The sequence below is a fragment of the Drosophila rhopaloa genome, unplaced genomic scaffold (genome assembly GCF_018152115.1).
Source record: "Drosophila rhopaloa isolate 14029-0021.01 unplaced genomic scaffold, ASM1815211v1 contig_3, whole genome shotgun sequence".
Lineage (NCBI taxonomy): Eukaryota > Metazoa > Arthropoda > Insecta > Diptera > Drosophilidae > Drosophila > Drosophila rhopaloa.
This window is the reverse complement of record NW_025335123.1, coordinates 2832838-2858121: the sequence shown is the minus strand read 5'-3', so window position 1 is coordinate 2858121 and position 25284 is coordinate 2832838. Positions and strand designations below refer to the sequence as shown.

Sequence of the window (25284 nt, the reverse complement as noted above, 5' to 3'; positions counted from 1 at the left end):
AAGTTTGTAACGCAGTGAAGGAGACGTTTCCGACCCCATAAAGTATATATATTCTTGATCAGGATCAATAGGGGAGTCGATATAGCCATGTCCGTCTGTCCGTCTGTTTCAATACCGTTTGCGAGCTCAGTTTAAAAGCTAGCGATCTGAAACTTTCACAATCGTCCTAAAACATGTGTACGCAGATCAAGTTTGAAAATCGCCCCGATCGGACGTCTATATCCTATAGCTCCCATAGGAACAATTGGATATATCTTGCAAGAATTTATGATATTTCGCGCAGTGTAAAAGCTATTGACATTAATCTTTACAAATCGTATTTTTTTATGCATACCTTGATCAGGGTAAAAGCGCGTGGCGATCGGACGTCTATATCCTATAGCTCCCATAGGAACAATAGGGTAAAATCGGTTAAAATTTAATGATTTTTAGGATATTTCGCGCAGTGTAAAAGCTATTGACATAAATCTTTCCAAATCTTATTTTTTTATGCGTACCTTGATCAGGGTAAAAGCGCGTGACGATCGGACGCCTATATCCTATAGCTCCCATTGGAACAATAGGGTAAAATCGGTCCAAATTTTATGTTTTTCAGAATATTTCGCGATGTGTAAAAGCTATTGCTGTACATTTTTTCAAATCGTATTTTTTTATGCATTCATTCATCAAGGTAAAAGCGCGTGGCGATCGGACGTCTATATCCTATAGCTCCCATAGGAACAATCGGATATAACTTTCAAGAATGGAAGATATTTCGCGCAGTGTAAAAGCTATTAACATAAATCTTTCCAAATCTTATTTTTTTATGCATACCTTGATCAGGGTAAAAGCGCTTGGCGATCGGACGTCTATATCCTATAGCTCCCATAGGAACAATACGGTGAAATCGGTTAAAATTTAATGATTTTTAGGATATTTCGCACAGTATATAAGCAATTGACATGAATCTTTCCAAATCGTATTTTTTTATGCATACCTTGATTAGGGTAAAAGCACGTGACGATCGGACGTCTATATCCTACAGCTCCCATAGGAACAACAGGGTGAAATCGGTCCAAATTTGTTGGTTTTCTGAATTTTTCGCGTAGTGTGTAAGCTACTGACATACATTTTTCCAAGTCTTATTTATTTACGCATATCTTGATTAGGGTAAAAGCGCTTGCCGATCGGACGTCTATTTCTTATAGCTTCCGTAGGAAAAATAGTTAAAGGCTGCGAAAGTATCCCTTTTTTTCCATTTTTATATGACATTTTTGCAGTATAAAAGCAATTGACATCAAACGACGCAAATCTAGTTTATTTATGTATATCTTATTCCTTTCGCTACTTTTTCAGTTTTAGCAACTTCGGCAAAGTCTGCAAGGGTATTAAAACTTCGGCTTGCCGAAGTTAGCTTCCGTCCTCGTTTGTATTAACAAAGTAGGCCGTTTTGAAAGGTTGTGCGTCAAGCATAAATCCGGGATATATATACATTTACAAGGGGTGTTCTAGCTTCAGGATCAAATATGTTTTTTTTTCTTTTTGTTTTGCTTTGGAATTAGATTCCAATTGAACCAATTCCACCAAAGTTGTGTAACTATTAATATACACATGTAATACCTATTTAAATTTAATGTGATTATATTTTCAGTGCATGGAGAGACCGAGAGTGGGGGAAATATGGAGAGGGCGCGTTCTCTTTGTGTAATTGTTTCGACATGCTGGAGGCGTCTTGTTATCATCGTCGTTTCATTTGTTGACGACACGACTTAACTACAACCTTATATAGCGTACACGTCCGGCCGATCGCCCAGTGTTAATGAAAGCGACTACAAAGACAACAAGGGCGACACAAAGAGCAGCGACAATAACCGGTAACGGGCGCCGGAGCGAGCCGATAAGACTTCCAGTGATAAGGGTTCTGCGGGTCTTGAAGCAAAGATCTCCCAGAAATCCGCCTAAGCGCCAATTGGCCAAGTAAATAATTGCTCTATATATAGACCCAACCGATAGAGATTTTTAACAAATGCCATTCGAAATGATCTTCCCGATCAATTACCACCTTTCATATACATGTATGTATGTATCTTTCCGAGATACGTATCTTTCTAAGACTTCCATTTGTATTTCAAGATGGAAATGAGAAAACTGAATCACGATTCCTGGGTACAATGATACAGGTGTCATTTATTACGGCGACAAAACTTTCTGACAGAACCGAAAAGTAATGTGTTCGGAACATTTGTAATGTTCTAAACATTTAATTAGGTGTTAGCTGTATTAAACTGAAGGCTTACACTTCAATGACAAACTTTTAAAGCAAATATAGTTTGCTGAATTTTCTTGAAATCATATGCACCTGTTCAATACAAATAAAAATGTACTCGGAAATATGGTGGGTATTTAATACCAACGAACCAGACATTTTTTTCTTTTACAAACTCGATCTGATCATAAGTGTATTTAGTTTTGTATACCTTTACCTACGTATATGCGGGTTTTTGCATAATTATATATTCATTAAAACACATCTTAGCGAGGAAGGATCGAAACAAGCATTAACAATTTCTGATTTTAAATGTTGTGACGGATATATTTAAATTAGAAAATAACAAACTGCAAAAAAATAGTTTCTAATTTAGCACGCTGTTTATTTGCAAATAAGTATCGAATACGAAACTAGTTTAATATTTTGATATTTATTAATTCAACTATAATTTGGAGCTGTTGCCATAACACATTTAGTAAAAAAGGATAATTTGTAGTATTTCAATATTGTTTTGGCCAATTTATTGAACCAATTTGACCAGTCACCGCTTTTTCTCCTATCACATATATTTTGATTAACACATTAATCAACCACTTTATTAACTTTCTATAGTTTCCATAACGCCAGTCAGTTGAATTTCAATAATTTTCTATAAGAAAATTTATAAAATTCTGGTAACGCTCACCAAAAAAAAAAGTGGATAAAAACCAATCGGGAAAGCCAATGCGGATACTTTTACTACACCGTTCGAAAGTCGGACATTAACTGCGGACCTGGAGATGCAATTGGAAATGAATCGGGCCACCCGAGATTCCAGAGCCAAAACAAAAACAAACAAATTGAACAAATAACTGGTATAACTGGGTAATTAATTAATGCAGCGAAGAGGCCGAAAATTTAATTAAAATTTAGAGCGCTTGCAAATTGAGCAAACAATCAAAACGTAACGAATACAAAAGAAAACTACATTGTTAAAAAAATCAGTTAATAAAGCGAGCAAAGGAATACAAAATAACGAGAACGAAAATGAAAACAAGTGCAAGAACTAAAAAATCACCGGATGGGAGAACGATGAAGAGCGCGGCTCCAGAGGCTCCAACTCGCTGACGTCTGTCTCTGGATTTTCGAGGGGGCGGTAAAAATAGAAGCCGGTGGGCGAAAGAAAAAGGATAACAGAAAATGAACGAGGGAGCTGCGCACAGAAATAGTCAATGCACTTAGAGAAAATCAACTGTTTGGATATTGTGCAATCATCTACGTAAATAATCATCAACATTTATATTAATGTTACCAATGAGTTTAAAAGTACTATAACACATTTTAAACACAGTTGTGTATAGAGGCCTGTTTACACACTCTGATGTTAGCTTTTTTAATGTCTTCTCAGGTCAGCCAGCTGAAATGCTGTTTTAAATGTACAATTTTTAACTCAGACAGGTGTTTTTACACTTCTGAGCAAAAATTAGACAAAATCTCAAATGAGAAATCAGAATCTGTGAAGAGGCTCTAAGCACTACAGACTTTAAATTAAATTTAGAAAATTAAAATAAGTTGAGGAAAAATTCGATGAATTTTATACCTTCTTAAAAGATTTAATATATTTAAAAAAGAAAAGAGTTCAATTATTTTGAAAGTTTATTCTTGTATCAAGAAACACTTATGTATCGCTTTAAAAAAAAAATATATATATATTTATATTTTTTTTATATACGCTAATAGTATGAAACAAGGACGAGGTTGTAAAACCAGAGAACCAGAGTTTAAGGTATATTTAAGACATTTAGTTGTAACTTTTCTGGTTATCTGGTGCTTTTTTTTCGAGTGTAGGAGGACACGCACCGCCCAGATTCGGAGTGGAATTTACGTGCGTCAGCCAACGGCGTCCTGCCGAGGGGCCTCGCCCACCGCTTCCGAACTTATCGAAGCTGTTGCCCATTTGTTGGTTTTACTACGATTTTATTTTTTTGCGATAAGAACATAATTAATATTTATTCGAAAACCACAACACAAACACACGCGTGGAAAGAGAAAAAGAGAGAGAATCTTGAGGAGAGCGAAAGCTTTTGGCATTGACATTGAATAGTCAGCTGTTGGGGGAAGAAGCTGAATAAAAGGGATGGGAGAAGAGGGAGATAATGAAGGAGGTGACGAAGAAGAAGCTGCCACTGCAAGAAACCCGCAAAAAAATCAGGGTCAGCCCATGCATGCAAAAATCTACAGTAGAGTGTATCATAATAGCACACAGGATAGAAAAAGATTTTGTAATCATACTCAGTCTTTATATTCCAAATTAAAAAACTATTGTTCTTTGCAGAAAATTTAGAAATGTATACTAAGGCTTTTTCAGCATTTATAATAGTTTAGAGTTACAATTAATTTCAATCATTTCTTGATTTCTATAAATAACGTAAGTTATTTCGTGTGATTTGTAATACCAACAACTTGTTTTTTAATCAACATTTCTACATTGTATTCGTAAATATCATTTAAAAATATTTTGTATAGTCTGATCTCAGAAATCTACAAAAACTTGTTTTTAAAATTCGTAATCGCCTTTCCATAATTTTAATCAAGATCATCGAATTTATCCGCATTCAGTGCTATTATAGCAACCTCCACCATAGATACATAATATCCTACCTATGTACATATGTACTTATGTACATATATAGAGCATTTAAAAATCAAAAAATGCATAAATTTAGTTGTTAGAATAGGTGTTAGTGGTAAAAAATATAGTGAAGCGCATACGTTGCCATCCTGTAGTCCCAAGTAGAAGCCGACTCGCTGCTGCGGCTGATTTTGGTGCGGATTTTGCTGCTGTTGCTGGGATATATCCTGGTATCCCGATTCCAACTCGGTATACGACATGGTTATCTTGTGTGATGGTGTTAGTGCAAGTTAAATAAGAAGCAAACAACAACACTGGGCAATGTTTTTTTTTCTTCTCTGTTTTCTTTACATTTTACACACGCACACACACGTGCAAACCTTGCCGCGTGTTAAAACAGCAGTGTGTATATATATTTTTAATAACAATTCTTTTTTTCTCTCACTGTCCTTCGATTTCACGAGTTACGAAATCAGTTTTCGCTTTGGCTTTATTATTTGTTTTGTTATTATTTTTATTATAATTTGGTAAGTCCTGAATTTGCCGTCGCTGGGAGGAAGAAAGTGGACGGGTGAAGCGCGCGGGAAGCTGGGTGAGTGGAGGGGTGGGCGGGCTGCTGCTACGGGTTGGGTTATTACTAATAATTAATTGTTATTAATTAGGTTTCTCTCGCTTTATATTATTTTTTAGAGCCAGAACACGCACACGCACACACGTCCGCACGCTGCAAAAATTCCGTAGTTTGGTCGAGAACCAATAAATACCGCACTTAACTTACCAAGAGAGCTTTTAGCTGTTAGAAGAGCTTTTGCGAAACAGCTGTTCAGCAAAACGAAAGTTCCAAGTTTTCAAATTCAGAAATGATTAATTTATAAACAAAATATACAAATGTTTATGTAAATATGTTTTTATTTGGGTAAATATTTTAAAATACAAAACAACTACTATGCAATGTGTTTCACATTTCCGCAATTTTTAAAATTTGTATTTAAAACACAAAAAAACTAATTTTATTTTTTTTATAATAAAATTAAAAAATAGTTGTTATTAGATAAGGGTTTAGTAAAACTTGACAACAAAAAACACGTATTCACTGAGTTTCATTTTCCGCTTGACAAATAACCGTTATTATTTGAGTTCTACATTAAAAATAAAAATAAAAATAAAAAAAAAATTTTCCTTGACTTTTGTTAGTTTGATGAAAATTTTACTTTGTGTGGAAGCTAATAATTATAAATAATAGCTTTGACAATATTTATATTCTTCATGCATTTGAGAAAAAACAGATTTAAAACTTCTGAATGTCAGGCGTGACATTTCTTACTTTCTTTTTAATCCCATAAAATGTAATTTTAAAGATGTTTTTTTAGAGAATAAATACAATTAAATCTGAGTCTTGTGAGTATATGGAAACAGTGAAAACAGGAACACTTGATATAATAGGTGCTAGTAAATTTAAGGCTGGGAATGTTCGTTTATCGTTTCCTCCTCTTTATTATAACCCTCGAAATCCGAAACGGATCACCGGTGTTTTAAAAGGAGCTTGGTCTTGATCCGCTTGCGATCCCGAGCGATGATCTCCATGCGCTCCTTTGTGCTGGTCTGGAAGAAGATCAGGTGCAGAGTGCGGCTGGCCGAGCAGAGCTGTTGGAAAACCCATGAAAATAAGTGGACAATCAAACATACAAGCACAACCATACATATGTACATAGATAGTTTAATTATAATATGGTTTAATTATAATAATCGTAATAGTTCAGTTAATGTTTTAACATATCATTTTTGATATGTTTGAAAAGTTATATCATATCAGTTTTGCAATATTTGCAATTAAATATCTACATGGTTTTAAGAGTGGGATGATGTAATCCTGCACCGTTTACAACTAGGCTACGAAAACAACCCACCTGTTGAAGCAGTCGCGCCTTAAGGCGCAGATTAGCGGGCTCCTCTGCATCCAGGCCATGACCGCAGGTTTCCAAATGTAGGTTTAGCACGAATATCAGTGTGTCCCTGATGGTCTGGACAATCCGCTGCACCTGCTCGGTTGCAAAGAGACGGCGGACCAAGAATCCCCGCACACCGGCATTAATACGCGAGGCCGCCCATTGGCGCTCCTCCTGCTCCAGATCGGTAAGTTTCTGGCGAGGATCAAAGGGGGAATTAAACAGAGAACGAAGGCACTTGCTGAATGTGTTAGTAATTAGGTTAGCTACGGGTGCTAGAGGTTTGGTCCCTCGATTTCCAGACAGTCTTTGTTAAGGCACTTGGTTAGCTGGCAATCCAATTTGCTATGGCTTCTTGCGCTGCTTCTTTAGGGTAAGTGGAAATAATAGAATAGGAATATAGAATAGAAATTTTATAGATACTACAACCCCAGTTTTCACTGTCTTTACAACTACTTTACTGATTTTAATTTGTTTTCTGTTAATAACAACTTAAATTGTCCTCACATTAGACAATGCAGAATTCAGTTTTTGTATTCAATTGAATTTAAAAATAAAAATTGCAATAGATTTAATCAAAATTTCAAAATAAATAAATTTAGTTTTGTGAAAGTGAAAACATCTGGGGTTCGGAAAGGAAAGGATGTAGAGTATCGCTAAGATTCATTTGGTCCACTTACATGGCTCAGTCGCGGTGAGATGCTCCGTGCTGGTACATTGCCCTTTTTCGATTGAGTAGAGCTGCCACTTCCTGGGGAACTTTTCGGTCGTCCTCCTCCACCACTAGCCTTTGCCGGTGACTTGATCACCTCGCGTACCGCAGATCCTATTAATTTCCTCGGATTACTGCCCACGGTTTGGGATCGCTTCCTCACAGTTTGCCCGCTTCGCCTGCTGTTGGACAGACTGCTGTTCCTGAGTGGCAACGATCGCGGAGTGCTGAGCGCACTAGACTCACCACGCTGCTGCGGTTCCGATTCGTAGCCCTGCGAATGTTTCGGACTAAACAACCTTTTTCGAGCGGAGGAAGAAGCCGCCTTCATTCGGCAGCTGTCCTCCGTCGTAAGAAATTCATCGAGCTCATGGGTAACATCCAGTAGGTCTCCCGTACTGGTGCACTCCGACACCATTCCATCAGGATTATCGGTGCCCGAGGGACAGTCGATTTTCGCACACAATTCCTTGATGAGCTGGCGCTGCTGAAGGTCAAACTGCGATTGCATGCGACGACGCTCCTCCTCCTGATGGATGACCAACTTATTCATCTGCTCCTGATGGTCACGCAGAAAGTTGCGCACATCTGCCTTCTGGCCTGCCTCTAGGGGAGCAAGTTGGTCCAGCGCTTTTTCTATTATTCGCTCCACCTCGCGATCTCTCCTAGAGCAGCTGCTGCTGGCTAAGCTGCCATTGACTGTGGTTGTGGTGGTGTTGGTGGGACTGCGATTAACCCGCTTGGCCTGCGACTCGATGGTCGGCCTCTGAAAGTTGGCCAAACTCTTGCTGGGCTTAATAGCCAGGGCCTGCCTCTGCATGTGCTCTACGAGAACCAGAGAGGGCTCCTCAAGCGTGAAGCTCCTGGAGCGCTGAAAGCCAGCTGGCTCTGGCTGTGGAGAACTCATTAGCTCCCTTTCCTTTAAATCCAGTGGTTGCTTTTTGGCTGCAGCGATCGAAGGACTTGTACTGGAGCGCAGGATCCCCTTGTCCTTATCCTTGGGCAACAATCTTCCAAGTCCCGACTGCTCGAACTGTAGGATGCGATCGGTAATGCGATTATGACGCCTGGGCGACGAGTTCTTCACTGGCTCCCCTGGGTGGGGCGTGGGAGGATCCACCTGTATGGTCGGCAGCTGTAAATCCAATACCAGGGTTTGGGGACGTGCCTGCCTTTGTGTGCTGTCGTAGATAAAGGTCTCCGTCTGCTGTAGCTGAGACAGCCTCCTTCGACTGGCCATGTCGGTTCCCGTCGAGTGTCTGGCCAGGCGGTAGCGCTCCTCCAGCTTCAAAGCCATCTGACGGGCTTGCTGCACCTCACGTCTCTTGGCGCTCGTCATCTGGAACATCGTGTGAGGGTTACGCTTGAGTGAATGCCACTCCCTGCCCAAGAATTCAACTTACCAGCGGTGGCAATATGGTCTGGCCATCCAGCCGGAACCGGAAGGAGGCGGGATCTATAGAACTGGAGGCAGTACCCTCGGAGGGGGTGTTCCAAATCGATACAGTGGTCGTGGCCGTAGGCGTGGTGGCCTCACTGTGGCTGCAGCTCAGCTCCACGGCCGCCAGCAACTGCTCCATGGCCTTACTAAAATAGGGAAACCATCAGTTTAAGCGAAACCAGGAATTCATACATGAAACCTATAAAACTCGTACTTACCAAGTCGCATCCATTGTTGTTTTGCTACGGGGAATTTCGGTCGGGACGTCAAAAAGTAGAGAAACCTATTTAAAAGGAAGCTAAACCTATTTGTTTTGTTAAAACTTCGCTCACTTTTCCTATGTTTCAGTTGCCATTAGAGATGACATCTAATGATGGCACAGCGCGAGCCATCGATTTCCCGCCAAAAGCCAATTAAACCTTGGAAAAGCTTATCAAATAAAACATTTTACGCCTAAGATGTTGTTTATTTCGAATTCAGTTAACAATTTATCCATTGCCAATAGCAAATACTTACAAAAGCCAGTTACAAAGACTTTATATTAGAAAAGAGAAAGCCTTTTCAAACGGAAATTTAAAAAAGAAAAGAAGTTCATGCAACCCTTACCTAAGTTATCGATAACAGACTGTCTTCTCTAGATTCAACAGATAATAAATATTAATACAAAATTATATTATTATTGACCTTTTGTTTATTTAGTCGAAGCTATCATTGGGACCAAACAGTACAAATAGTTACATCATAGATTTGTAAATTAATTATTAATTTATATATTAAATTGCATTTGTTGTTGAATTGCTGGGAGTACAATTTGAATGGAAGAGATTTAAACAGCTTAACGAAATAATCTAAGCAACACAACAGTTTACTGAATACCATAACTGTGGAAATAAAGCCATTTAAACCCGCAATAGAGCCAATTTTGATACGGAGCGATCACACAAGCAGCCACTGGTGCGAAAAGCTAAATAGCCTGCTCTGCTTAATATGAATTTATATTCAACCACTGTATAAAACTTTGCTTTGTCAGTACAGTGAAATTCTTAAAAATTTTTTTTTTTACCACGACCAAATTTGTCCACTAAAAATATCAATTCATTTCGCAAAAATTTTGAATACCGTCTTGGTTTTTCCACAAATGCTGATATGTCTGAAAGTTCTATTAAGTGAAAATAGTTGATGGGTGCACAGAAAATATCGAAATTTCCGGAAGAATCGATATTAACGAAGAAGAATCGATTTTTGTTCCATCACCATTTCTCGGATGTGTTTTTCATTGCATTGTTGTTGTGGCGCGATCGAATTTGTTTGGAATTTTGGAAATCGGCATTAGATTTTTGAACGAGTTTTATGTTTGGATACCACCAGCTATAGCGAAAAGTATGCGATACCTTTAACTGTTCGTTGTTGCTATTGCTGAATATTTGTTTGCGTTTGTTGTGTGTATTTTTTTATTTAGTTACAAAACGATTTCAAAAACATTTTAGATTAAAACGTGCTGGAAAACGTGTTGTAACTTGACTTTTGATTCATTCGCGGTTTCTGTTGCTCTAAAATTATCTATCTTGAAAATTGCGTTGTAAATGTGTGTAAAGTGCGTGAGTGCGTGTATGTGTGTGTGTGCAAAGGGGGTATAATTTCTGCGAAAATAAAAAGGATTTGTCAGTATTGTCTGTAATTTTTTCAGTGTAATAAAAAGTCATTATGACCCCCAACCTTCCTCTCTCTTCCACGCCCTGCTTTTACTTAATGAAAATAAGGTACTAGTGTAAAGAAAACAAAAACAAAAGCGCCAAGTTTCGCACATATGTGTATATACACACGTTGTATGTGTGTTTGGTTGTGTTTCTGCTTTTTTTTTTGTATATCATTCTGCGACGCAATTGAAAAAGACATCGAAGGCCAAACAACTTTGTTTTTTATACGTTTTTCCTATAGCATTTGTTGTTGTTGGTGCTGGGCGTTAGTTTTTGGCTCTGTTTTTGTTATTATGATTATTATTACTACTTCCAAGCTTCTCCACGCGCTCCGCTCTCTTCTCTCTCCTACGCGTGCTCCCTTCGTCACCCACGCTGAAGTGCCATCTCTTTCGCACGCAGCCGGTAAGCAAAGCAGTAAACAACAACAACTATTGAGGAAAACAAGAGAATAAAGAAAAAAATAAAGAATACTAGGGAACAATTTTCAAAAATAAGTATTACAAATTGAATGGTTAATCACTGGTTGAAAAGTCGCAATAACATGGCCACCTTTTCCATGCTGCACAACGCAGTTTTCTTTGTTTTTAATTGTTTTTCCATTTGCCAAAAACAAGTTTGCTTGTGTGAGTCAGACAGGCCCTCAAAAACAGAAAAACATGGTAAAAACATTTTGGTAAATTGCCATGTAGCCGCAAAATTGCTCGTGCAACAGTAATAAATATTATTATTTTATTTTCTACGCAGCAGTCGCGTATTTTCAACAAAGAGCAAACAAAGAGAAAGGATAACGAAGAGGAAGGAGAAAGGAGGAGTGTGGGAAATCAGTTACTCCGCCCATGCGCACAGCTGATCCAGAGCCTGGCCTAACGGTAAACTGATTGTCTCTGGGCTCCAAAAGCGGAAATCGAAAGCGAAACGGAAACGGAAGTCGCCTGGAATAGCGAAGCGGAAAGGAAAACAACCCGCTAACCGCGGGAGTTGGAATCCAAAAAAACCGACAAAAGACATAAGAATAGGGAACAAAACTTAAGTCATTTCAATATGTTTCAAGCTCTGCCCCGGCCGTCAAGGTCCACGCTGCACTGTGGAGCGGCAGCCATCGTCACAGTCATCCTCATAGCCTGGTAAGTCCCATATCTATATACATATATCTTCTATAACTCAGTCGCCGTTAAAACTAGTTGCATCACCTAAGGGTAAACAGGAATTTTAGTTATACTGAAAGATGGATTACGGAAATATGTCATCGTAAAAATATAACTTATGTTTTGGGTGGGTGGCAAAAGTAAAATATTAACCATAAAAACGAGAAAGGAAAGCTAACTTCGGGCGGAGCCGAAGTTGATATACCCTTGCAGAATACTCTGTAAATTATATTCTTCAAAATTATTCATAAGATGCATTCTTAATACTCATAAAAAATCCCAACTTCCTAACTTTAAAAACACCAAAGTTATGGCATTTTCAATCGTTCAGTTATATGGCAGCTATAGGATATAGTCGGCCGATCCTTATGAAATTTGGTAGGTCGGACTGATTGGCCAAAAATAAAGACCATAGAAAATCCCAACTTCCTAACTTTACAAACACCAAAGTTATGGCATTTCCGATCGTTCAGTTATATGGCAGCTATAAGATATAGTCGGCCGATTCTCATGAAATTCGGTAAGTCGGATTGATTGGCCAAAAATAAAACCTATAGAAAATCTCAACTTCCTAACTTTACAAACACCAAAGTTATGGCATTTCCGATCAATCAGTTATATGGCAGCTATAGGATATAGTCGTCCGATCCCGGCCGTTCCGACTTATATACTGCGTGCAAAGGAAAGAAGGGTGTGTGCAAAGTTTCAATTCGATATCTTTAAAACTGAGAGACTAGTTCGCGTAGAAACAGACAGACGGACAGACAGACGGACAGACAGACGGACAGACAGACGGACAGACGGACAGACGGACATGGCTATATCAACTCAGGAGGTGATCCTGATCAAGAATATATATACTTTATAGGGTCGGAGATGTCTCCTTCACTGCGTTGCACACTTTTGACCAAAATTATAATACCCTCTGCAAGGGTATAAAAATCCAGAGCTAACACAAGAAAATACAAAGGCAAGGGAAGCAGGGGCGGCATTCAGGCACGAAATTAAATATTTACGTGTACAATTAGTTGTTAAAAAAATGTAAACAATTAAAAGATCAAAAGCAGAGAAAAGTCTGCCCAGAAAGAAGGAAATGTAAACGTGCTTTCTACAAAGCTTATAAACTCTCTTTTAAACAAGAAAGGAAAGCTAACTTCGGGCGGAGCCGAAGTTGATATACCCTTGCAGAATACTCTGTAAATTATATTCTCCAAAATTATTCATATGATGCATTCTTAATACTCATCAAAAATCCCAACTTCCTAACTTTAAAAACACCAAAGTTATGGCATTTCCAATCGTTCAGTTATATGGCAGCTATAGGATATAGTCGACCGATCCTTATGAAATTTGATAGGTCGGATTGATTGGCTAAAAATAAAACCCATAGAAAATCCCAACTTCCTAACTTAAGAAACACCAAAGTTATGGCATTTCCGATCGTTCAGTTATATGGCAGCTATAAGATATAGTCGGCCGATTCTCATGAAATTCGGTAGGTCAGATTGATTGGCCAAAAATAAAACCTATAGAAAATCTCAACTTCCTAACTTTACAAACACCAAAGTTATGGCATTTCCGATCGTTCAGTTATATGACAGCTATAGTATATAGTCGTCCGATCCCGGCCGTTCCGACTTATATACTGCGTGCAAAGGAAAGAAGGGTGTGTGCAAAGTTTCAATTCGATATCTTTAAAACTGAGAGACTAGTTCGCGTAGAAACAGACAGACGGACAGACAGACGGACAGACAGACGGACAGACGGACAGACGGACAGACGGACATGGCTATATCAACTCAGGAGGTGATCCTGATCAACAATATATATACTTTATAGGGTCGGAGATGTCTCCTTCACTGCGTTGCACACTTTTGACCAAAATTATAATACCCTCTGCAAGGGTATAATAACGAGCTAGAAATACAAGTCCGCATTTCTAGAATCGCACTTATTTCATACTTTTCTTAAAATATGGTCCAAATTTACGCTTCTCGAAAAACCCAAAAGAAAAATCAGTTTAATACAGATAATTCGTTCTTTAAATCAGGATTATCGTTAAAAGGCATGCATTATAAATAACAATCAAAATATTTTTTTAAATAAATGTCAGGAAGCTTTTAAGTAAACAGATGACAATTGTCAAGAGAAATTATTAGCGTAGGATTTTTCGTAATTACCGGGCCCAAAATGCTCTCCCATTAAGACGCCTTAATTGCTCTACGCACTGAAAAAATAAATTGGCAATTGGGTCACGAGACTCTTTTGTTCGTAGACATTTTAATCCCATTCCTATCGAAAGAATGCCCCCTTTTCGTAATGCAAATTAAAATTATACTATGTAAAATTGTATATTCGTTAAGACAAGTCAAGTTGTGAGAATCAAGTTGTGGGAATCAAAGAAAGAACATCGCGTCGCGTGGCCAATTTCAAGATGAAAGTTGCAATGTTTTATTTTAGGAATATATGTGAGCACACATATAGATTGTTCCACATATGTAAAAAGCGCACCGAAACGAAGCTCATGTGCATGCACATGACCATTTAAACACACTTGTGGTCAAAACAATAGTAGGCGATTCGAAAAACTAGTCTAAATGACTGTCAGAAAATGTTTAAATGTCTAATTTAAATAAAATATACTTGAAAGTTTTCAGTTCTCTTTAATATGCTTAACTTATGTGTTTAAAATTGCGCTAAAATGGCCCAACCAAATGCAAGTTTATTTATGATCATGGCAAATATTTTTAAAAACAGTAATAACGAGGTATTTATATAATGTTTATTCCTTCGAATTTGATGGAAAATACACTGATCCAATTCTGTCATCAATACTTTTAACGTAACCCCCATTGTAGTTTGCTGTGTGTATGTCGGCGATCTCTTTGTACGTGCTTACACCTTCGTTTTGGCTGAGTAAAGGCCCCCAACCTTTCGCCACCGCTCCGCCGTCCTTCCTTTTTATATATAAATACTCACTCGTACATAAAAATGTCACTCCATGCCCATGCACACCAACCACACCCTCCTCCGTCCATTTAAAGCGTTCTGTGTGGCGCAATTAACCAAAAAAGAATTAAATGAAATACAGAGAATGAATGCACGCAGCCTTACCGCAGATATGTATTTATGTACAGTGGATAAATGTTTCGGATAATGTAATCGGAAGAGGGATTTGTGTTTAGGAATTCAATTCGGCAAGCCAAAAAAGGGATTATATGATCATTCCCAATGTAGTTATTGCATATCGACGTCAAATTCACATATATAACCAATTATAAGACTAGTTGACAGTAACAAGGTAAACCTGTAGCCAAAAGATAATATTAAAGCAGCTAAAATGTTCGAAGGTCTTTCTAATATTTTGTAATAAAAATAATGTAGGAATGTTCAAATGTGTTTGAATTTGCTGTATATTTTTAGCTCTCTTTAACTTTATTTTTTATGTGTCCGTTTGAGTTATCAAAGCAGTCTAAAGTTTTAAAGGATTAAACATATTTTAAGATATAAACCAGCACCTTTTATCGGGTATCCACTGTACGTACGAACATGTAACGCTCTCCGTTTCCGTATCTAAACGGGACAATTGTGCGATATTTGCTTTTTGCCTTTAGCTTTTCCACTTGCAGCTCAGTATCTCAACCACAATAACTAAAAAACAAAACTATAGAAAAGCAAACTAAACGACAACAATAACAAGAGTGTTATGCCATTCAATTGCAGCAAAAGCTGTAGATCAGTCGACTTTCTGTCCAAAAAAAACCGCTGATCACTCCAAAACTTCCCGCAAGATCCCCACGTAACGTCCCGCCCATCAAATCAATCCGAAGTGCAAATTAGCAACAACAAAACAGGGAGATAATTAATTATATGTTTTTTCAAGAGCAAAAACATGTCGTCAGCGTTTCGTAGGGCGAGCAAATAAAAAGTAAACACACCAGCGCAAAGCACAAGTCAAACGAAAACAAAAAACAAGCGCTACACACAAAAAAATATTCTCTCTTTACTGGATAGACACTGTGTTATATTAAAAATATTAAATTTGTAGAGTAAATTCAAAATATTAATCTCATCTAAAATATAAATATCATTAAAAGTCACTTAAATTAATTTAAATTTAATAATATGACTTAAAAAAAATTTTTTACATGGGTTTTATTTACTCTAATCAAAACGGCCTTTGTTCCAGTGTTTGTTTAATGAGTTAATAGCAAATATATCATTATTTAAGGCCCTTTTCTCTATGTACGACAAAGATAAACTACATCCAGACCATAAATCATCAAATGGTAGCTTTCAAGCCGATAATACTTTCCAGGGTTGGGAGTTTATTTCAAGTTCCTGTTAGTTAGAACCGAGTGGTGCGGTGCTTGAATAATTAATCAGCCAGCTACTTCTGTCTAATATAATCACAGTGGTCACTCTTTCCGGTGGACGGATGGTGCGTAATAAGATAGCGCCGATAAAGCTAAAGATCAGCAGAGACGAACCCGATCAATCGATTGCCTTCGTCAGCTGTCTGGAATTTGTTTGCTGTTTTGTTTGTATTTCATTTCGCACAATTAAGCAGAGACAGTGCGTTTCGGTAGTAAAAGAGGTTCATTTTATAGCTTCTTTCTTCTTCAAATAAACAATAATAGAGATATAACCCTTTTTCTCCAAATAAACAATAATAGAGATATAACCCTTTGAGTAAAGATAAAAAAACATGCTAAATGAGGAATACAAATTTAACCATTCATTATTGTTTGTATCTAATGATTAGATAAGTATTTTTCAACTTCAGATAAAAACGTTAAAATAAATGATGATCCAAAAGTTAAAATGTCATTTTTCACCATACGATTTCAAACTATATTTCAAAAATTTGTTTCGAAATAATTCAAATAATAAACATTTTAATTCACTTAAATTCTGAAATTAAGGCAATCAATTGTAAAATTTCGTTGAACTTTCTAAATGGTTTTTACTTTTTTTAAATTTAAATATTAATTGTTATATTTTATTGACTTATTCATTTATGCTCTATTTATACTATATACATATTAAGGGACGGAAAACCTACTAACTGAATAATTCATTTCAAACACTCATAAAATCACGTGTCAGCCTTACAATTTTGAGACGCACTGTGCAAACATTCTCGCGTTCAACGCAAATCAAAAGTCCAAAAATACACTTGCCCGTTTGACCAGGTTTGACCAGCTTTTCGGTTTTTTGTTTTTGTTGGAGGGGAGAGGAACTGGGCAGAAGAACTGGGTATGATTCTGCTTCCTGCTAGAACATGTTTCGCCACTCGCTCAGCGATTATTAATTATTGCCCTAAACGTAATAGACTTCACCAAGATTCGGGGTTATCTCAGCAGTCGTCATTAAGCCTTGGTCCCCTGCAGTTCAGCTTCATCTAGAACTATAAATATATCCACCAGCACTAACCTCCCACCGCCACTTGCATTGTGATTTATCCAGGATCCGACCGTTGGGCGTGCTCTTCCTGGGATTGCTGGGCTATTGGATCTATTGGACGCGCTGCAGCTTCCGGATTGTGCCCACGGACGAGCTGCGCAACAAGATCAACGCCTGGCTGCAGAGGATCGACGACTGGCGCCACACCAGCCCCAGCATGTTCTGCCTGGCCAGCACCGGCTGCTTGGGCACCCTCGCGGTGCTCGGCCACCTCATCTCCGGATCCACGCTGGTCCTCACCATCCTCGTCGTCTCCGCCCTCGTCTCCACCAAGTACAACTTCAAGCTGCTGAAGATCGAGCACAAGGGTGAGTGGTCAGTGGTTAGTGGTCCGTTTGAATTGTTAGGCAATTTAGTTTTCATAGAACTTTCTAAATTTAATTATAAACTTCAAAACTTGATCTCCCTTAAACTATTATTTTGAACAATATATTATTTAAAATTTAATAACAGTTGACCAAGAATATGATTTTTAACCAAGTTTTTGGTTTTAAAAAAATTTAATTTTATAAAAAATTAAAAATAAAAAAACCTCTATCAAGTTCCAAGTTTTTAACTTACTAACTTTTAAAAAATCAGTTAAGAACCAAGCTCTAGTCATACAAATTTTGAATATTCTTTTTTTCAAAATCCTTAATTAAAAAAATTCCCTATAAACGTTAAAAAAATATATATTGAATTCATTATTTGAAGCCAGGACCCTTAAATCAAATTATATTTAATTTAAGCCGTTTCGGTTTATAATCGGGTTATGGCTCGAAGCTGCATCACGTAATATGAGAGAGGAGATTTATGGAAATATCTTTAAATAACCAGAATCGAAACTCCTTTAAGAAAACACTATTATAATCGGGGATAACATTGAGTTACAAAATAATAATGAAAAATGTATTTTTTGCAGACTTCCAGTGGTCGGAGAAGCTCAACTATAACAATTTGGAGGCCGAGGCGGAGGACGAGTTCCTGCCGGACGTGAACGAGTCAAATCTGTTTGTGCTGGAGCGGGCTAGCGATGTGGCCACCATCAGTTCGCCCACCGATGCGAACGACGAGGAGGATGACGAGCGCAGCGACGACATTCCGTCGGAGCTGCTCATTCCGGACGTGATACCCGAGATCGATGAGCACTCCACCGACGAGGACGATGAGCTGGCCCCACTGGCGGCCAAGAAGCTGGAGAAACAGCATCAGCAGGAGCAGGTGGCCGAGGAGAGCGAGGATATGAACTTCCGGAAGGGTCACTTCAAGCGCGACTCGTCGCTGTCCACCACCTCCTCCTCGTCGGAGGAGAGTCTGTCCAAGGGGCTGCAGTTCCCCGACCACACCACCGTCGATGCCAGTGGCAACACTCAGTTGCGTCAGATAACCGCGGGACCGGATCCCGCCGGCGAGCTTATGGCGCTGGCCGTGAAAACCCAGGCCCAGGCGCTTCTGGCCAACAGCGGGAAGCTTCTGCCCAGCCTGGTCTCCGGCCTGGTGCAGTGGGGGGCAGGTGGTGCGGCCGCAGCCAGTTCCGGCGGAGATGCCACCGATGCGAGTAGGGATCGAGAGCAGCAGCGCATTGTTACCGCCTTGGATTCGTCGGATGAGAGCGACTTTGAGATACTCGAAACGGATGACTTCAAGTAAGGATGGGATCGAGTCGGAGATCGCTCCGATTTGTCGTATTATAAAGCTATTATCTTAACATACATATGCTACACACACTATACACACACACACACACAGAACACGGAACACAACAAACCGACAGACGACACGACACGGACAGTTGAAACGGTTATATTTTCCCAGGTGGAGATCAGTTATATATTTTGCTATACTGCTATACACTAGTGATCGGTCTGCTAATATACATATACGAAACTAAACTAAATTAAACACCCAAAACTACCCTAAAATTAAGCCAAAAGATGTTTTCTTTGTTTTTCGTTTTCTTTCGATTGCTTTGTACATTATTGTGTTTATATATCCTTATGCTTATTCCTATTTTACTGTATGACTCTAGATTGTATTTGCCATTTTGTGTTTATATCCACTGACCACAAACAGAAACAACAACGAGCGACGGCATGCAACATGTACATATACTACAGATACACTCACCTATATATGTATGGTTTATATAGATGTCGCTGTGAGGGCGTTAAGCTACTTAATCTGAATCCAAATCAAAAGCCTAAAGCAGCAATTAAAAAACCAAAAACAAAAAAAATGACAAATATAGTAAACAAACGAAATTATGAAGAAATCTGGTTCGGTGCTATTTTTAAACCCATTCGCCATATGACGTGCACAAATCATAAAAACCAAACAAAACAATTAACGAAAATTACAAGACGCTATCGTTTTACCGGCGATTTTTTTCGCTGCCCACCATCGTACGTTGTAGAACATAACTGAAACATAAAATCAAATAACACACTTTTTTTTTGTATTCTAATTATTATTTGCGCTATGTATTTTAAGTTGTAATTTAATTTGCGAAACAAAACTAAATGTGATTTTGTAAAAACAAAAGAAACTGAAATAAAAATCAAAAAGACCTCGAATTGCGATCTCGACTGTTGTCAACTGCCCAGCAATTGGTTTTCGGTTTCGGTTTCCGATGAGACGGTTGGGATTGGTTCCTTCACCTCAGCCTCCTGTTTCTTCTCGTCATGCTCCTCATCGTCGTCCTGCTCCAGATCCTCGTCTTGCACGAGAAGCTGCCCCTGCGTTTCCTTTCCATTAGTGACCTTCGCCTTGGCTCCCTTGCGCATCGGAATCGTGTCTAGGATGGCCGATGTCCAATCCTGGCCAGCAGCCACCTTGGTCAGCAGCTCAAAAACTGAAATGAAAACGGTCATGATAGAATGGAGTTCGAAAATGTATGAAATATTCATTCAAAGATAAACAAGTTGGGAACCTTTTTAGCCAATTTACACATTTTGTAGAACCTTTGACATTCTGATAAATTTAATTTGCGATCTTACTTATTATTCCAGTTAAATTTTAGGTATTTTTACGTTAAAAAACAAGGATCAATCCGACTTTAAAAATGTGCAATACCTGATTAATGCGGGTTCTTTTAATACACTCGATCAGATATGTAGTACGCAGGTTGATTACAACAATAATTTAGCTGAATTACGTAGTTCATAAATATGTTTCAGATTTGTGATATATTTGACCTACTCATTTTGATTCAATAAAAAGCTGCACATAATCAACAAAATTTAGCCTAAGACGGTTAATCAACCCTAATATGCATCTTTCCGGGAAAGTTAGAGCATCTTTATTCGGCCACTCACCGTGGTATGTACTGAGCACGGCCCTCGTCTTCATGTCCACGTGCTCGCTGAGCGGCAGGCGAGCGGTGGCCAGGCCCGCCTCGGTTGCTCGCGAGTGGCACAGGCCTTTGAAGTGATTGTGGTCCACCAGGCCGCCGATGACGTAGGTGCAGCCAGGCTGCAGCTTGTCTAGCACCTGGTCCGACTCGCAGGTGAGATAGACCAGCTGGCTGGTGTCGAAGACATCAGTGTGTCCGCGGTCGAAGTGGTACTCCACGTGCCAGTTCTCCCAGCCGTCATTCTTCCTAAACGACTCGTGGATATGCCCGTTTCGCCGAATGCCCGTGAAGTGCAGCTTGCCCGGCTGCGCACTCCGCCGATTGATGGTGTAGATCCGGAGGCACTGCTTCACGCACTTGGCGATGTCCCGCTCCTGCATCAAGTCATCGTACTCCAGATCGATGGCAACGGAGAGTGCCGACTGGCCGCCGTCCACCGCCTGGCGTTTCTTGAGCTCCTTGCGGGATGGACCCGTCCGGATGGGCAGACCCTGCTCCTTGGCCTCCCGCCGCTTCTGCTTCTTCTTCTCCCGCTCCCGTTCGCGTCGCAACTTCCGGAGTTCCGCAAACTCCGCCAGTTTGCGTTGCTTCTTCAGCTGGTTTTTGCTTTGCGGCGTGCCGGGCGTGGTGCCTGGGCAATTGCTCAGGCTGAGCACTGCCGGAGGCACCACTTCTAGCTCTTTTTCCTCCGTATCCATGGGATGTGTTTGTAATGATAAATATTAAATAAATAATTAAATGCCAATATCTCAAACAGCTGTTTCGACAGAGTTGTCAGAGTGCTGCACTTAACAGCACTGCATTTAACAGCACTCTGTTACAATCACTCCCGTTTAAGCCCGCCTACACTGGAATCGAGAATGCATTAACTCCACTACTATCACCAATAACACGCGAAACAACAGCTATTTTAAGCAAAATAATTGTTTAGCAATATCAAGCTTAACGTTAAGCATTGCAACTATTGCAATCGGACTTTAAGCAAAGTAATCATCATTTCTGATCCTTATTTATTCTGTTTACAAATATTGATTATATGCAATTAGTAACAATACATGGACATAAGTGGTGTCCAAATTTATATCTTAAACGTGAATGTAGCACTTTTGACTGGCATTTGCATTATAACTCATATATGTTTTTTCCTAAAATAATTCCTAAAGTTTTCAAATTAATCGGTTAGATTTCGTGATTTTGAAAGTGAAGTCACCATATCAACAGTCAAATCTACGTTCGTCAGCCCTGTTATTCAACATCCAGAGCTTTTTCGATAACGCTGTCGATAACTCGTCAGCAGGCCAGGTGAAATCAGGAGATATTTATTTGATTGCATTGCCGGCTGTGCGTGGGAATGTGCGTTGGTCAGAGAAGCGAGCGAATCAACTAAGGTATCCTGCTACTGCTGCGAGTAAACCGGCACCCTCGGCGAGCAACAACAAACGCACCTTGCACCGCATATATAAGTTTTCTGGAGGAGATTGGCCGATCTCGTGTTAACAATGGCAACGGTGGCCCTGCTCTCGCGGCAGCGCATGCTTGCCTGCTCCTTGCGGATGGTAAGAGGTGCCCACTCCAGGTGCCTGACGGTGATGCCCAGAACTACGAGCCCGCCAAGCCATTCCTGGCCCTTCGCGGATCACCGAGGCCTGCTCCTGCCCACCGCCTCCACCCGCATCAATCGCTTCAGCCACAAGTCGGCGGACCCGGCGGCGGCGGCAGCTCCATCACCCGCGGACAACAAGGATGCGAAGGCCGTCAGTAGCACCTCGTCCACTGATCTTTTCGGCGAGGCGGCCAACATGGGTCTGTTCGCCAAGTTCAAGCACATGTACAAGCAGTACTGGTACGTGCTCATCCCGGTGCATGTGCTCACGTCAGTGGGCTGGTTCGGAGGCTTCTACTACCTGTCCAAGAGGTGGGTACTCGGCACACGATGTCTTCTATCGAAGTAAAATATGAATCTCTCTTTTTGCAGTGGCGTCGACGTGCCCGCTCTGCTGCAGTATGTCCACCTGAGCGAGAACATCATCGAAAAGGTGCAAGGCTCGGATATGGGCCACTACGCCATCGCCTATCTGTGCTACAAGGTGGCCACGCCCCTGCGCTACGCCCTCACGTTGGGTAAGGTTCCTGCGGTTTGGTTTATTTCGGGCTGAAGTCTCTTTCTGTGCCACTTTTAGTGATGATTCCAGTTCTCCACTTGTGAAATATGTTTTTTAGTTGTACCTAAAGGTGTAGTCTTTAAGTTATCTACCACCTAAAAGAGTACGATCATTTAAATTCTTTAAAAGGGTAAATTTAAGCTAGAGAATGCCTTTAGGAAGATTATTAATTTCTGTAATCAGATAGTGAGCCAATCATACAAGCTATTAAATTAATCTACTTTATAGATAGATGAATTCAGAGTGCAAATATTAACGACTCAACCTTTTCGCAGGTTGCACCACCGTGTCCATTAAGTACCTGGTGCAGCACGGATACATCAAGCCCATGCCCACCAAGAACGAGCTGATCAAGATGTACGAGGACAAGAAGGCCACGCGGGCCAGCGCCAAGGCGGACAAGGCCGAGAAGGACGAAAGCAAATGATCCACGGCCACGGGCGAGGACACCGCCTATTCAGCGGTGTCGTTGCCGTTACCACAGTCACAAGATCCTAAACCGCCGCCACCGCTGCTGCCATTGTCAATGCCCCAAAGGATCGGCGACCAGCAGCGATCGGCCGCCGGCGAGCGGCGAGCAGTTGACCTGTTGTCTTTTTTGTTAAACTGCCGCCGCTCCTGCTGGCACTGGTGCTCAACGAACCTAACTCTTGTCCGGAATCACAGTCGATCACAAAAGCAACAGCCGCCGCCGCACTGAGTTGCCGATGCATACACGCCCACAATCCACATTTAAATTCCCACAATCCCACCCATCCCACGGACTCAGATTCAGATTCAGATACTTCCTCGGAGTTGCATATGTAATTTGCCTATAGTTTCTGTTGCAGTTACGAAACCGCTGGACGTCGTCAATAAAAAACCAAAACATAATACACGAAGAAACATAAAACACAGATCCGTAGGACGTGGAGTTCAGTAGTAGTTATTTATAGATATATTTTGTAAATGTGAGAAAGTTGTCGCAAAACAATAATAACTTAACTCTTATTATATTAAAATACAAATAAAAAGAAGCAGAGGCCTCAGTTCAAGGGCGTAATCCGAATCGCCCGAACGGGGGTCCAAATTGTTGACAAATAATCAAATGTTTTATTACGTTAATTGAAAACTATGACATACACTTTTTTTTTTAATTAGGATTAGAACCATTTTAAATTTATATAACCAAATTGGTTTACAAATTTTGACAAATCTGCTAGTTTTTCAATTCTGGTCAAGTTTTTTTCAATTCTCGAATCAAATGTTTTTACTATTAGGAATAGTGTTGTTTAAATCAAACAGATTTCTGGAGCACAATAGCTGGAATTTATGTTAAAGGTTTTAAATCACAAATTTAGAAGCTGGTGGGCTGTTTTTCCTATAAAACAAATATGAAAAAACGTATATAGAAATAAAACGAAATATACCATTCTTAAAAAGCGGCAAATTAAAAGAAAGAAAATAATTTTGTATATTTTGCACTGCAAATTAGAAAGGTACCAAAATTAGCCAATCTTTATATCAGTAAGATCTTTAAAATTACATTTTTTAAGACTTGTTTAATAGGGTTAATCTACCCTGTTTGGTACACCCCTGCATTGATCCCAGCCCTGGTCGATTAAGATATCGAAGCGATAAATAAAACAAATTTCAAAAATTTCGTTTTTCAATTTTATTTTTGCGTTTATTTTTCAGTTTTTTCTCTTGCTGTTTTTTTTAATTTTTTCTTTATTTTGTTTTTCTTTAACGTTAGTAAAATATCCAACAATTATACTTGTAACTAATAGTTAAGCCAGAAAAAATATAGAAGTCGCATTTTTTTTTCATTTACAAATAAATAAATAATGTGTCTTGTTTATTTTTATTAATATTTCATCGAAATTTTGGTGCAGTGTAGGCGTGGTTGTAATTTTTCTTTAGCTGTTTTTGGATCTGCGAAAACAAGTTACATTATGTACACATTAAGTTTCGCTGAGTGTAGGTGTTTGTGTGGGGTGTCTGTGTATGTTTATATAGCATTTACATAAATACAATAAATAAATAAATTACATAATATATATTATATATGTAGGTATAAAAACAAAATAGGCAACAAAAAGGTATTTAGCAAGTATATGTGGGATTGCTGAGGGTATTGGAAAAACGCTCGACTTAAACTACAAATTACGCACAAAATCAAACAAATAAAAACAGTGTTTTGTTAAGTAGCTCTCATACATAACTCTTCTTTTTTTGAGACTAGTTTTGGTGGCTTTTTGCAAGCCAATCAAAAAACACAAAAAATTTTATAAATTTTAAACGAACTTCGTAACGGTCTTTTATGCCCTGGGGAAATTCCCAAAACTGGGTTGGTTGGTGTTCTGTCTGGGGAATTTCCCTTTATTACATGGGCTGGATGGTTTTGTTGGTTGATTGGTGTCTTGGCTAAAGGATAACAATGGTTTTTTGGTGTTGTTGTTACTGATCGTTTCCTCATTTTTAATTTTTAAATTTTACTACTAGCATTTATCATAAGTACGTTTTCACAATGCAGATTTCAG

General features: G+C 39.2%; 5 protein-coding genes and 1 long non-coding RNA gene across 17 annotated transcripts in view; 3 read left to right on the top strand and 3 right to left on the bottom strand.

The window, feature by feature from the left end:
- The window catches only part of LOC108043780 (inositol hexakisphosphate and diphosphoinositol-pentakisphosphate kinase), a 28600-nt gene extending 23003 nt beyond the window's left edge, over positions 1-5597 (bottom strand). For 6 of the 9 annotated variants that reach the window (XM_044461388.1, XM_044461396.1, XM_044461389.1 and 3 more), the window contains exon 1: positions 5000-5597. In XM_044461388.1, the coding sequence (XP_044317323.1) occupies positions 5000-5119 (120 nt within the window). In that variant the 5' untranslated portion in view covers positions 5120-5597. Of the gene's footprint in view, positions 1-2933; positions 3266-3305; positions 3540-4087; positions 4191-4999 lie in introns of those variants that run through there. The other 3 variants (XM_044461387.1, XM_044461386.1, XM_044461392.1) reach the window with 3 other exon arrangements.
- On the top strand, positions 1453-2396 carry LOC108039139. The gene is made up of 2 exons (XR_006417715.1): positions 1453-2054; positions 2113-2396. It is a non-coding gene; the product is annotated as an uncharacterized LOC108039139 (long non-coding RNA).
- A 555-nt stretch (positions 5598-6152) lies between the features above and the next one.
- On the bottom strand, positions 6153-9324 carry LOC108041751. Of its 3 annotated transcripts, XM_044461293.1 has the most exons (5): positions 9177-9324; positions 8921-9104; positions 7486-8856; positions 6767-7000; positions 6153-6503 (listed from the first exon to the last, which is right to left on the bottom strand). In XM_044461293.1, the coding sequence occupies exons 1-5, from the start codon at positions 9188-9190 to the stop codon at positions 6381-6383; spliced, it is 1926 nt and encodes a 641-aa protein (XP_044317228.1). In that variant the 5' UTR covers positions 9191-9324; the 3' UTR covers positions 6153-6380. The 3 variants fall into 3 exon arrangements, with proteins under 3 accessions (XP_044317228.1, XP_044317229.1, XP_044317230.1); XM_044461294.1 differs by lacking the exon at positions 6153-6503 and having other exon boundaries at positions 6883-7171; XM_044461295.1 differs by lacking the exon at positions 6153-6503 and having other exon boundaries at positions 6883-7168.
- Positions 9325-10223: 899 nt separating this feature from the next.
- LOC108041745 lies at positions 10224-18898 on the top strand. 2 transcript variants are annotated; one of them, XM_017119756.2, is made up of 4 exons: positions 10224-10338; positions 11406-11782; positions 17273-17577; positions 18171-18898. In XM_017119756.2, the coding sequence occupies exons 2-4, from the start codon at positions 11700-11702 to the stop codon at positions 18896-18898; spliced, it is 1116 nt and encodes a 371-aa protein (XP_016975245.1). In that variant the 5' UTR covers positions 10224-10338; positions 11406-11699. The 2 variants fall into 2 exon arrangements, with proteins under 2 accessions (XP_016975245.1, XP_016975244.1); XM_017119755.2 differs by having other exon boundaries at positions 11403-11782.
- Positions 18837-21387, bottom strand: LOC108041746 (tRNA methyltransferase 10 homolog A). Its single transcript, XM_017119758.2, has 2 exons — positions 20563-21387; positions 18837-20099 (listed from the first exon to the last, which is right to left on the bottom strand). The coding sequence occupies exons 1-2, from the start codon at positions 21296-21298 to the stop codon at positions 19840-19842; spliced, it is 996 nt and encodes a 331-aa protein (XP_016975247.2). The 5' UTR covers positions 21299-21387; the 3' UTR covers positions 18837-19839.
- A 490-nt stretch (positions 21388-21877) lies between these two features.
- LOC108041753 (uncharacterized protein C18orf19 homolog A) lies at positions 21878-23845 on the top strand. Its single transcript, XM_017119765.2, has 3 exons — positions 21878-22515; positions 22576-22721; positions 23038-23845. Exons 1-3 carry the CDS (start codon positions 22100-22102, stop codon positions 23187-23189), a joined length of 714 nt encoding a protein of 237 aa, XP_016975254.1. The 5' UTR covers positions 21878-22099; the 3' UTR covers positions 23190-23845.
- Positions 23846-25284: the final 1439 nt, after the last annotated feature.

Coding starts and splice junctions, on each gene's coding strand:
- LOC108041751 (XM_044461293.1), bottom strand. Junction 8,857..8,920: donor AGACCATATTGCCACCGCTG/GTAAGTTGAATT, acceptor ACGATGTTCCAG/ATGACGAGCGCCAAGAGACG. Junction 7,001..7,485: donor TCTCACCGCGACTGAGCCAT/GTAAGTGGACCA, acceptor GATCCTCGCCAG/AAACTTACCGATCTGGAGCA.
- LOC108041745 (XM_017119756.2), top strand. CDS start 11,700: ATGTTTCAAGCTCTGCCCCGGCCGTCAAGGTCCACGCTGCACTGTGGA. Junction 11,783..17,272: donor ACAGTCATCCTCATAGCCTG/GTAAGTCCCATA, acceptor TGATTTATCCAG/GATCCGACCGTTGGGCGTGC. Junction 17,578..18,170: donor GCTGAAGATCGAGCACAAGG/GTGAGTGGTCAG, acceptor TATTTTTTGCAG/ACTTCCAGTGGTCGGAGAAG.
- LOC108041746 (XM_017119758.2), bottom strand. CDS start 21,298: ATGGATACGGAGGAAAAAGAGCTAGAAGTGGTGCCTCCGGCAGTGCTC. Junction 20,100..20,562: donor CGTGCTCAGTACATACCACG/GTGAGTGGCCGA, acceptor TTTTCATTTCAG/TTTTTGAGCTGCTGACCAAG.
- LOC108041753 (XM_017119765.2), top strand. CDS start 22,100: ATGGCAACGGTGGCCCTGCTCTCGCGGCAGCGCATGCTTGCCTGCTCC. Junction 22,516..22,575: donor TTCTACTACCTGTCCAAGAG/GTGGGTACTCGG, acceptor CTCTTTTTGCAG/TGGCGTCGACGTGCCCGCTC. Junction 22,722..23,037: donor GCGCTACGCCCTCACGTTGG/GTAAGGTTCCTG, acceptor ACCTTTTCGCAG/GTTGCACCACCGTGTCCATT.